This window comes from Cynocephalus volans, chromosome 13 (assembly GCF_027409185.1).
Source record: "Cynocephalus volans isolate mCynVol1 chromosome 13, mCynVol1.pri, whole genome shotgun sequence".
NCBI lineage: Eukaryota > Metazoa > Chordata > Mammalia > Dermoptera > Cynocephalidae > Cynocephalus > Cynocephalus volans.
Genome location: NC_084472.1, coordinates 110,139,534 through 110,152,190, shown reverse-complemented (window position 1 = coordinate 110,152,190; position 12,657 = coordinate 110,139,534). Strand labels below are relative to the sequence as shown.

Here is a 12,657-nt window from a genome sequence, read left to right as displayed (position 1 = left end):
CAGTGAGCCTGGAGCCGACAGTGTATGCTGTCGGAAACGGAGAAGATCAATTAACCAAGGGAGTCAGTTAAGAGAAATTATACTGCATTTGCAAGATACCCCAAAGTTCTAAGATATAGTAATTTGAAGTTTTATTTCACACAGCTACTCATATTAAGTGATTTTTCTAAATTTTGTTTCTTTGTGAAAAATGGCTTCATAAAAGACACTGATGATGAAAGCCATTTAATAGCTTTATAAATTAGTTTAATCTTAAGCAACAGAATCCTAAGAGAAAGCATTTAAATTTTCTCAGTGTATCTTAATTGTATTTTATGGGCAAAAGTATATGTCATTACAATATATGACAATTTAGCCATATGCAACAAAATCCCATTATCAAAATTTCAATTTGTACTTCAAATCTACAATCACATTTTCATCAACCAAAACATATATTAAAGAATCAAGAAATAAGTGAAAGATTCCATCTGTTTGATGATATTTTTCAAATACCAAGGAAAGCATAACAATTCTATAGTACTTTTAAGATAACAGTTACATAAATTTCTATATAATTGAAATCTATTTTTAGCAGTTTTAAGTACATACACTTTCAATAATAACAAATAATGATATTTATTGAGTAAAAAAAAAGTCAGACTGTCTGTTCTAAGCATCCTACAAGTAATAACTTGTTTGAGCCTCCCAATAACTCCACAAAGTATTCTCATTTTAAAGTGAGGACACTAAGGCACAAACAGGTTAAAGTAACTTCACCAGCAAATAAATAACAGAGCCAGAATTCAAGCCCAAACAGTATATGTCTCAAGAAAGCATGCTGAAAAACTTAGACAAGGAAAAAATGTCTCCTAAGATTACTGCTTTTGTCAAGAGGCACAAATTATGTGGTCTTTGTCCTCCTGCGATGGTAATCTTTGGATGGATGATTGGATGGATGATGATTTATCTGGTTTATGCTATAATGTTAATTTAAACTCCTCTACTAATTTTACTATTAAACAATGGACAAACACTACACTAAGATAAAGGAATCAGACAGTGAACCAGAAAAGGATAGGGCTAAGGAAGCACTTCTTCATTTTTGTAAAGTCCTAAAAATTAATCTAAAATAAAGATTTTATTTTCTATTTATTTGAAGAATGCCGCAAAAGTGCATAACTAACATAAACAATTCAACCTACCAAAACATTACAAAGTTTGGAGAAAAAATAACATGTTTAATGTGCACCAAGATTTCTCATGAAAACCACTGCAAAAGAAAAAAAATATATAATACCTAACTGCTAAAAAAGAACTGCAAAACACTCTTCCCAAACAAAACTAGAAATGTTTACAGTCTAAGTAAAAAACACATAAAGCCAAATGCAACATCTGCCAATTATTTTGTGTACTCCTGGCCAGTTCTGTCCCCAGGAGTACTCTCTCTGATGCAGAGAGAACCACACCTCTTTAGGAAAGAACTGTTTTCAGCAAAAAAAATTAGAACATTAGAACATGGAACAGCAAGATTGTTTTTCTTTACTAAACAGTAATGACAAATCAAATGGTTTAATAAGGAAGTAAGATGTGTTTTAGAAGCATTAATTTTCAACAAAAAAACTCAAAAACTTCTATTTTCAAAACATATTAAACTCTTCTCCTTCATAATGAGTTAGGATTATCATTAAATTAAAAATTATTTTCCTAATCTTAAAAAAAAAAAAAACTTTATTGAATAGCTGGAGAGCTGTAAGGTACAGCTTAGTCTACATAAATATACCCACCTCCCCCAGGACAATGCATATATTATAATGTTAATGGCACCCTGTAGGGTTGTGCAATGTTTAACAGTCCTGAGTTCCTAAAGAGAACTCATTTTAAAATGATAAGTATTTTAAATTTTGCTATAGGATCAAGAGAAAAATATATTACCTGTATACTGGGATGGTCAGAGATCAGAGCTCCTTCCTTGTTATAGGTATAAACTACAAAATCTTTAGGCAAAAGGTCTCTGGAAGAGGAATAACACACACTGTTAAAATTTATTTTATCTATCTACAACTAAGGACACAATTCAGAAGGCATTATTCCTAGAAGAAATGAGCAGGAATAAATAAAAACTCCCACCTGATAAGTTATTACCTACAGAAAGTGCTACTATAAAACTGAAAGCTCAGGAACAGATGTGAATCTGAAACAGTATACATTACTAACTCATAAATAATGTTAAACTACAAATTTATTCTAACGGTAATGAAATGCTGGTTGCAAAAAAACTTAACATAAGTAATGTCTCTAAATTTTTCTGATACATCGCATATGAAAATTATAGATTAGGTTACTGACAGCACATCATATTTATAGAAGAAAAATGGTTTTTTACACTCTTTTCCAGAAGTCCTACATAAACAAAAAGCATTCATTGACTTAACCTCCTAAGGACAAAGGCAAAATTCTGTGTCAGTTGTTAGAGGAAACAATTACTCCTGATTCCTGAAGCTTCACTCCACATTAAGGGAGCTCAGTAGTACAAATCACATGTGTAAGGACAGGGCTCTCTTGCAGTGGGACTGGAGCAGCTCTATGCTTATCTGCAAGCCTTATGTCAGGGATGCAATGTGCTAACCAGCAATATGCCATTTAAAATTCAAAACTCACCTGGAGGCACCTAAGACCAGCCTCTCTATATTGTTTAGAAATGGACACACGGGGAGGGGGGGCCTACTTGTAAGTTTTCAAACTCCTCAAAGATTACCTGCACACTGTCCTGATGTACACATTCTTTACCTTTATTAAAGTCTACATGACAGGCTCTAGAGTAGCCTGTGGGATTTTGAGTCCTTTCAATAATCTGACCCTATGCAGTCACTGCAGTTTCCTCTTCTCCCCCACTCCCCCACACATCCACGCTCTTTGCTCCATCTAGTGGTGAATTTGAAAAGAATAAACTGGAGCCCTCTTTCCTGGAGAAGTCAATGCCTGTCCAGCCAGAGCACAAATTCCACTACGCTCATACAGGAGCAGGCTGCCACCGTGCAGCACTGACATGAATGAATAAATGTGCCTAATACTGATATTCAGTATCTTCCAAACATATCTAACTGCAAAAGAAACCAATATACTATTGAAAAAAAAAAGTACTGAAAAGCCAAAGTAAATTAAATTCCTTACTTGTTCCTTTCCAAGTGAATAATATGTTCTTTTCCTCCAGCCTGAATGACATAAGATACCTAAATGCACAGAGAAGGAGAAAGGAATAAAACAACATTTTGTAAATTACTTTTCAAAAACACATCATTTATAAGACACAGGAAATGCCTTCCTGAATTAAAATAATTTGGTATTGACTATAATTGTGTTATAGAAAAACTCTGAATCTATTCTTAAATAACTAAAATATATTCTGCCCTGTACTGGCCAGCTTCCCCCCCAAAAACAAACAAACAAAATATATATATATGTATGTATGTGTGTGTGTGTGTGTATATATATATCTGTGTATATGTAAGTATATATTCTGCTCATCCCTATCTCTCTTTAATAATTGATCACGGAAAATCACCTGCATGTTTATCTAAACTCTTAAATTCATTTATAATTCAGCTATAACTTCAGGGATTTGTTTGTAAGTCCATCTACCTATTATCTACATTACAAAGTAATTCTTCCTTTTGATTAAATGAAATGAACCTCTAAGTTTCAAGAGATTACCCTTAGTTCTAGTTATCCAAAAGTTGAAAAGAAATTCATACTCTTTCATGACTTTACAACTTGACATGGCTTACCACATTTCATCAATTCTAAAACATAATCTTTTCCCTCATATTAACCTCTCTGAAATAAGGATGCATCATACAAAGACACAGCCGTCTAACTGGCAGCACTTCTGTCTTTTTATTAGTGGTACATAAAATGATATAGTGTGTCTTACAACTGATGGCATTTTAAGTCAATGAATTAAGATAAGGTAGCTTACATTTACATATCCTCAAGCTCATGAGATCCTCTTCACTACCTCAAACAACTTTGAAACAACTTCCCCAGAACTTTCTCAGCCATTTCATTAGCCAGAATTGCTTAATGTAATCACTAGAACCAGGAGATTCAACTTTGCCTTAACTCTTTAATAAAAAAGAAAGTCATAGAGGGACTCAACAACTAATATTATCAGAAGTGTCCATTTAATTTTCCCCACTGCTTCCAGACTCTAAGTTAACATTTTGCCAAGAAATAGCATGATCCCTTCTGCCATAACACATCAACCTCTAACTTATAAGGACTAGACCAACTTCTAGATCCTGGCATTTTACTTCTACATCCTATGTGGGAATCTGAGAACTCTGTTATCTACCTCACTATCCACTGAGACATCAAAAATACCAAGCTCCTTACATCGCCACAGTTTTGGCACGTGCCTTTCTATCCTTTCTGTTCTTGGCCAATCATATGATGTAAAAACATCACTGCTATCTCCACTGAGAAGAAATCTGAGAGTCTGAGAATTGTTTTGTGATACTACATTCCTCCCCCAAATACAGTAGTTCCCCCTTATTTGTGGAAGACACATCCCAAGACCAGAAGGAGATGCATGAAACTGCTGAAAGTACCAAACTCAAGATAGCTACTAACAGGCAGGTGAAACATACAGTGTGGATACACTGGACAAAGGGATAATTCACATCCCTGGCAGGATGGGGCGGGGCAGAGCAGAGCAGCATAAGAGTTCATAAAGCTACTCACAACAGTGTGCACTTAAAACTTATGAATTGTTTCTTTCTGGAATTTTCCATTAAATAATGTAGTAGATTGAATTATGTCCCCCCAAAACTCACTGAAGCTTAAATTGTGTTCCCCAAGTTTTATGTATTAGAAACTTAGCCCCCACTGTGACTGTTAAGAGGGTGGGAACTCCTATTATGGAAATTGAAAGGTGGAGCCTTGAAAAGGTGACTGGATTGTAGGACCATGCAGTAGTGAATGGATTAAAAATGGTGGTCAGGGGTGTGGTTCTGAGGGCTTTAAAAGAAGAGGAGAGTCTGTCTCTCTCTCTGCTTCCACCATCTAGTAATGTGAGACCCGTGGGTCACTGTCGCCACCACCAGATGGACTTTGAACTTCCCAGCCTCAGAAACTGTAAGCAATAAATTTTGTTTTTCTTTATAAATCACCCAGTTCCAGCTATTTTGTTATAAGCAACAGAAACAGACTAATACAGAAAATCGGTACCAGGGAAGTAGGATGTTGCTTATAACAAATACTTGAAAATGTGGAAGCAGCTTTGGAATTACATGTTAGGTAAAGGTTTGAGGAGTCTGGAGGACTCAGAAGAAGACAAAAACACGAGAGAAAGTTTGGAATGTCTTAGAGACTGGTTACATGGTGGCTAGCAGAATGCTGATAGAAATATGGACTGTAAAGACGATTCTAAGGTGGTCTCAGATCAAAATGAGAAGGAGTTTATTGGAATCTCGGACAAAGATCAACCTTGCTATAAACTGGCAAGGAGCTTAGCTGAATTGTATCCATGCCCTAGGACTTTGTGGAAGTTGGAATTTAAGAATTGTGGGCCAGAGTATTTGGCGGAAGAAATTTCTAAGCAGTAAAGCATTAAGGAAGCTGCATGTTACTTAAAACAGCCTATGCCGAGTTATGGGGGCAAAGGCACGACGTAAAGCCAGAATTTAAAAGAGAAGCAGAGCATAAAGATTTGGAAAATTTGCAGCCTGGCCACATGGTAGAGAAACAGAGAGAATTCAATGGTGCAGCCCAGCGACCATTAGCTAAGAAGATTAGTACAAAAAAAAGGGATTATCAAGAGAAGGATAAAAAAGGCCCTGAAGGCACTGCAGAAGCCTCTGGGGCCAACTCTTCCATTTCTGGCCCAAAGAGCTAGGGAGACAGGCTTGGGGAACAGGCCTGAGGAGCCCTCCACGTGTTCACTGCCCAGGACCACCTTGGGAAGTTTCTTTCAGCACCAGCACCCCAGCTGCTCTGGCTACTCCAGCTCTGGGTAAACTTGCCCTAGGTGTGGCTGGACATGCAGCTTTGGAAAATACAAGCTGGAAACCTTGGTGGCATCCATGTGATGTTAGGTACGCAGGCTTGCAGAATGTTAGAGCTGTGGAGGCTTGGGAGCCTCCACCCCAATTTCAGAGGATGTATGGAAAAGTCTGGGGACCCAGGAAGTGATCTGTCGCAGGGGTGGAGTCACAGCAGACAACCTTCGCTAGAGCAATGCTGAGTGGAAACATGGGTCGGAGTTGCAGCAGAGAAACCCCATCGCTCTCATGGCCTAGTGAAGCCGTGAGAGCGAGACCGCCATGCAGACCCCAGACCTGTGGAGTTACCAGTGTGCAACGCCAGCCTGTGAGAGCTAAAGCATCACCTGAGACCAGGAAAGCCATAGGAGCAGAGCTGCCCAAGGAGTGGGGACCCAACTCCCACACCAGCATGCAGAGGACATAGAACATGGAGTCAAGTTACAAGATTCACCAGCTTTGAGATTTAATGTCTGTCCTGCTGGGTTTCAGACTTGTTTGAGACCTGTTACACACTTCTTTTGGCCTATTTCTCTCTTTTGGAATTGGAATGTATAACCTACGTTTTTCCCACCATTGTATCTTGAAAGTAGATAACTTGTTTTGAATTTCACAGGTGGGACTCTGAACTTTGGACTTTTCAATTGAAACAAATTAAGACTTTGGGGGTAGAATAAATGTATTTGTATGTGAAAATGAAATGAGTTTTGGGGGGCCAGGGGTGGAATGTAGTGGATTGAATTACGGCCCCCAAAACTCAGTGAGGCTTGAATTGTATCCTCCAAGTTTTATGTATTAGAAACTTGGCCCCCACTGTGACTCTTAAGAGGGTGGGAAATCCTATTACGGTAATTGAAAGATGGAGCCTTGAAGACGTGACTGGATTGTAGGACTGTGCACTAGTGAATGGATTAAAAATGGTGGTAAAGGGCATGGTTCGAAGGGCCTTAAAAGAAAGGGAGAGTCTGTCTTTTTCTCTTTGCCCTATCTGCTTCTATCATCTTGTGATGTGAGACCCCTGGGTCACTGTCACCACCACCAGATGGCCTTTGGACTTCCAGCCTCAAAAACTGTAAGCAATAAATTTCGTTTTTCTTTATAAATCACCCAGTTCCAAGTATTTTGTTATAAGCAACCTAAACAGACTAATACAATATGATTTGGACCACAGTTAGCCGCGGGTAACTAAAACTACAGACAACAAAATTGCGAATAAGGGGGGATTACTGTAAATGGAATTGAAAGGCCAACCCAATCACTGGTAGTATCCAGAGAGAGGATTAAAACTAAAAGCTCCTGATTCTAAATTCCACTGTTCTTTTTACTATGCCCAGTCCCTAAACAACATGCAAGCTGCCTTACATTTATAAGAATATCAGCAATTCAGAGGTAATAAGTTAAATTCTATCCTTCATTACCTGTCATTATTAAATTATACTTCTACAAAGTTGAAGGGTTTGCAAAATCAGTTGAAGTCCAGGTATTTTATTTTTGAACAAACTATACTATTAGAGCAGAAAAAATAATTTTTGTGGATTGGTTACCCCGTTAACACAGGTTTCTTCCAACATGGGAATAAAACTCATTTTTTTAGAAAATATTCCCAGATATGAAAATACGCATATAACACATTACTATTCTCCACTGTCAGTGAAGATACAGTATGAAGTACTCTACCTATCACAAACTAAGTGAGGTTAATTACTATTATCATAAAACCACTGTGACCACTGACAGTCAGTTAATGTTTAGAAATCTATGTAATCAGCACCTACTCTGGTCATAAAATTCTATTTAACTATTTCATTCTGTTATGTTTCAAATATATCATTTTGTCTTTAAAAAGGGATATTAAGATTTAATTTGTTGCTTTTACCAGAATAGTGTCCAAGGGACATCAGTACCATAATGGTGCTATATTAATGAATAGCCAACTAATTAATCCCTGAACCAATCACCACCACAAATAAATACCTTTGTATTAAAAAAAAAAAGTAAAATTTAAATACATATATATATATATTTCTCAACAGATAACTTACCTGTTTTGAATAGGGCCTAGGGGCTTCTCTTTGTTCTCTAGTTAATCTCCAAGGAGTTATAATTTCATAAGAAGAGAGATGTGAGGCCTGTTGAAAGCCTACAGAAAAGGGAATGACAAATATGATATAGCAAGCGAACCTCAAAAACCACATGGTAGCAAAATATAATGGAAATCAAAAGCTGAATGTTCAAATCACAGAAATGTCATCTTACATTCCCATATTAATATATATATAATATAAATCTGCATATGAAGTTTTGCAATGAAAACAGCAATGTACTAGATAAGCATGAGGGGGAAAATGCAGTCACGCGTCACTTAACAACAGGGATGAATCCTAAAAAGTGTGTCATTAGACAATGTCATTGTGCAAACATCATCGAGTGCACTCACACACACCTAGATGGTGTGTAGTCTCCTACACACCTATAATCTTATGAACCAAAAAAAAAATCTTACGGGACCAACATTGTAACTGAGGTCCATAGATGACCACAATGGCATTATGCGATGCACAACTGTACATAAAACAACAAGGAATGGACTCCAGTACAGTCATGCATCACTAAACGACACTTCGGTCAACAATGGACCGCATATAGGATGCTGGTCCTACACGACTGTAATGGAGCTGAAAAATTACTATTATCTAGTGATGTCAGAGCTGTTGTAACATCATAGCTCAACTGCTTTTTCTTTTATAAATTTGTCATAGCCTAAGTGCACAGTATTTATAGAGTCTACAGTAGTGTGTAGTAATGTCCCCGTCCTTCACATTCACTTATTCACTGACTCACCCAGAGCAACTTCCAGTCCTGCAAGCTCCATTCACGGTAAGTACCCTATACAAGTGTATACCACTTTTTATCTTTTATACAGTATTTTTCTTGTACCGTTTCTATGTTTAGATACACAAATATTTACCATTGTGTCACAACTGCCTATTTATTCAGTACAGCAAAATCTATACAGGTTTGCAGCCTAGAAGCCATAGGCTACACCATACAGCCTAGGTGTGTAGCAGGCTGTACCATCTAGGTTTGTGTAAGTACATGCTATAATGTTCATACAATGAAATTGCCTAAGGACGCTTTTCTCAGAACACGATTGTACTCACAGAAGGACCCATGGGCTGACAAGACATATCAGACATACCATGATCAAATACCATTCAGATACTTGGAACTGTCAAGTGGGAAACATGTCAAAAGAAATCCATGGCCTTCATAGATGCAGCTGTCAAATCACTAGGCAGAAATATCCTTAATTCTAGATTAACTGAGGTATGGGACTATTTCCTCACCCAAAATAAACCTTTAGTGGGCTTCAATTTTCTCAAATCCTTAAAATCACAAGTTTAAATATTACCCTTAAGAATTACAGTCTAGATCATGGTAATCTGTTCAGCTACTAGGACAGTCAATCCCGAAGTGGTGGCAGAGATAGACAAAATACTTTCAATGGGTAACACATTAGAAGCTCTGTGTGATAGAAAGTAAATCATCCTGTACATTTCTTTGCAACTTCCTGTGATTCTGTATCTCAAAATCAAAAGTTTCTTGAAGTAAACCACTATGGCAAGAATATATAAGCTGCTAGGCACAGACAACTGTTACATAGATGCTAAACAACATGCAACTAAACTGAGATTTTTTCATCACAACTCTGAAGCCAACTTCACAGAGAGAAAGAAATGCCTAAGGAAAGAAGACATTTGCAGTTCTCACGTGCAGGCAGATGAGAAGAGCTCTCATTTTGAAACAGGTTAAGAAACTTTATAAGGTCACACACTTACTTTCAGACCAACACTAGACACCAAGTTTTGTGTCTTTTATGGCTCTTTTACCCAGACTGCTAGCAAGGAAGAATAAAAGCCAAATATAAGAATATAAGATACAACTTTCCTTCTTTCCTGTTTTACAACACAATTCTCATTTTGAAAACCAAAATGCCACAGTAATCATTCATCTTAAAAAGGCTCTTAAAATTATAGCACCCTAAAATAATTTCTGTATGTAAGAGCTGTTATTCTGATAGTGACTTCTTGGTTTTAAAATCCAAGGATCCACTTTCCGAATTAAAGCCATGCCATCATAACAAATGCACATATTTGGGAAATGCTATTCAAAAATAATGTACACAAACTGTATGAAAATCTTCCTTCCTAAGGAATTTTTTCAAATAGTTCTGGTTTCTTTTTCCTTTTTCCTGTTCATACCCTACATAGATTGTTCCCAAATTGCCTTTAAAAAATTTTTTTAAATTCCAAATAGTAGCACCTTCTCATGGGAACCAAAATAACATTTTCCCATGTTACTACAAAGAAAGTTCATTAACATTATTTGCACAAAGCTTCAACCTCAGCACTACTGACATTTTGGGCAGGGAAATTCTTTGTTGTTGGGGGCCATCCTGTGCATTGTAGAATGTGGTAGTAGCATCCTCGCCTCTACTCACTAGATGCCAATAGCGTCGCCCAGTTGTGACAACTAAAAGCACCTCCCAAATGTCTTCCGGTGGCAAAATGGCCCCAGTTGAAAACCACTGGTATATAGTTCACAATGAAAATAAAAATCTTAATACAATCAATTCTGTAGGGAATAAAACTACTATATTAGAATTTGAAAGAATAAGCATTCTGTCAAAAGTGATATCACTAGAAAACATTGGCTGAAGACAAAAGTAAGTTGAAATGTGAAACGGTAAAAGAAAGGAAAAGGTATAGCTGCACTTCTTTCTTCTTCGAACTCCTTAGATCCTCTTATGTGCTGTGTTTTGGAGGAAGTCTAAGTCTGTTTTTCGTAACAGCAACTGTAATACCAGGAAATAAGTAAAAGAATTTGTCCTAATTGCAAAATAAATACATATGAACTCCAAACCACGGGCTTTCTCCTTTCCTCCCTGCCTATTATGTAAACAAATAGCCACCTTTAAGTATTTTCACTGTAGAAAGTAAACCTGGCTCCACACTCAGGATGAATAAGATAATTCTATTGTCCAAAGTATTTCGTGAAGAGAAATTTTGTAATTAGATCCATAAAGCACTATTATTTTGAGCCACATAATTTCATTCTATTCACAAGGTTGATCCCAAATAAACACATATCACATATTAATAACTACCTTCAAACGTACTTATGATTTTCACTGCTATGTCCTATACTCTTATATTTTTAATGTTATACTTATATATATTTATCCATCTTTACATTTAAAAAGACCCTTGATCAAGGGTTTGGATTCTCCATACCAGCCAGTCACCAAGAAAAGTTTTAGTGCCCTAGAGAATTAAAGTTCCTGGAGACCAAAAGCAATATCTCACCCATGTAGTTCCTGCAATGGTTCCATAGGTATTCAATAAAATATGTTTTGAGTAAACAACCTCTTCCGATCTTCACAGCTATACATACATAGTTTTCATAGTTGTAATTATCACATACAACCTAAACTGAGCCTTACTTTTTATTATCATTATCATATCAACATCTTTTACATCAACTTTTCCACAAATCCACATGGGCCACACATTTGTCATTTCAATAGCAATACCTTATTTCATTGTATTGCTATTCCACAGACTGCTTAACTACTTCCCTCAAGCAACCGGGACAGGTGGTTAGGCCCAGGGTATATTCAAAATAGGATTCTATAGGATTCTAATGAGACTAATCAGGAGCAGGCTCTCCAGGGATCAACTTGCATAAGAGATCCAAGGAACTACTAAAGGGAAGAGGGGAAATCATCTTAAAATGGGTTGACTCATGAAAAATCTCATTAAAAGAAAAATGTGTCAAAGAGACCCATGTATGGAATGGGTTTTGCCTTATCATATAACATGTTTGGCAGTGATATATTTTCCTTAGTTATAATAATATTTAGTGCCCTAATTCTTGTGTCAAGATAAACATAAACAACTGCATGTTTAAAAATTGACAAAATTTAGTGAATTTCTCAGATTCCCAACTCACTCTTAAAAGATGTGATTCAAGCAGCATCCCACATATGATCACTTCAGAAAAATGATCTGACTAAAATAACAATGTCACAACATGAAAATAAACTACAATAATCGCTCAAAACACAAACAACATTATACAATTCAACTTTAGTTGGGTCTGTCTTGGACCCATTCAAAGATAATAGGGGATTAGTTACTGAGATACCAAGAAGACGAGACCCATTTATGAGGCAGTCCCATAGCACTGACTCAAAGGATGGCACTACTTCAAGATTCTAGTTTGTTCTAGGTGTCAAAGAGAAAAAAGAAATATCATAAAGCTATATATGTCTTTGTTCTGAGCTTGTGGAAGCAAGAAAAGCTTCCAGTTATGTAGAAGTCACATCTTTTGGAGAATTCTACAATAAACCAGGATTTTTAACAAAGAACAGATACAAAGTCAAACTTGGTAAGGTAAAATTAAAGTGCTTTTTGAAAACTGTCTTGGAACCCAGCAACTAGTTTTGTACATAGTTTAATTATAAATTAACTCTTTTACTTAAAAGTTTGAAAATCAAACCACCTTTAAATTTAAATGACTGCATTCTCCTAGAGCACAAACACAAACATATCAAATTCAAATAATTTGCTGTCAT

General features: G+C 36.5%; 1 protein-coding gene across 1 annotated transcript in view; it reads right to left on the bottom strand.

The window, feature by feature from the left end:
- The window catches only part of ADAM9 (ADAM metallopeptidase domain 9), a 121,068-nt gene that overhangs the window by 105,752 nt on the left and 2,659 nt on the right, over positions 1-12,657 (bottom strand). Inside the window, exons 2-4 of the mRNA XM_063077413.1 lie at positions 8,063-8,160; positions 3,154-3,212; positions 1,915-1,993 (exon numbers count right to left, since the gene is read on the bottom strand). Of these exons, the coding sequence (XP_062933483.1) occupies positions 1,915-1,993; positions 3,154-3,212; positions 8,063-8,160 (236 nt within the window). The remainder of the gene's footprint in view (positions 1-1,914; positions 1,994-3,153; positions 3,213-8,062; positions 8,161-12,657) is intronic.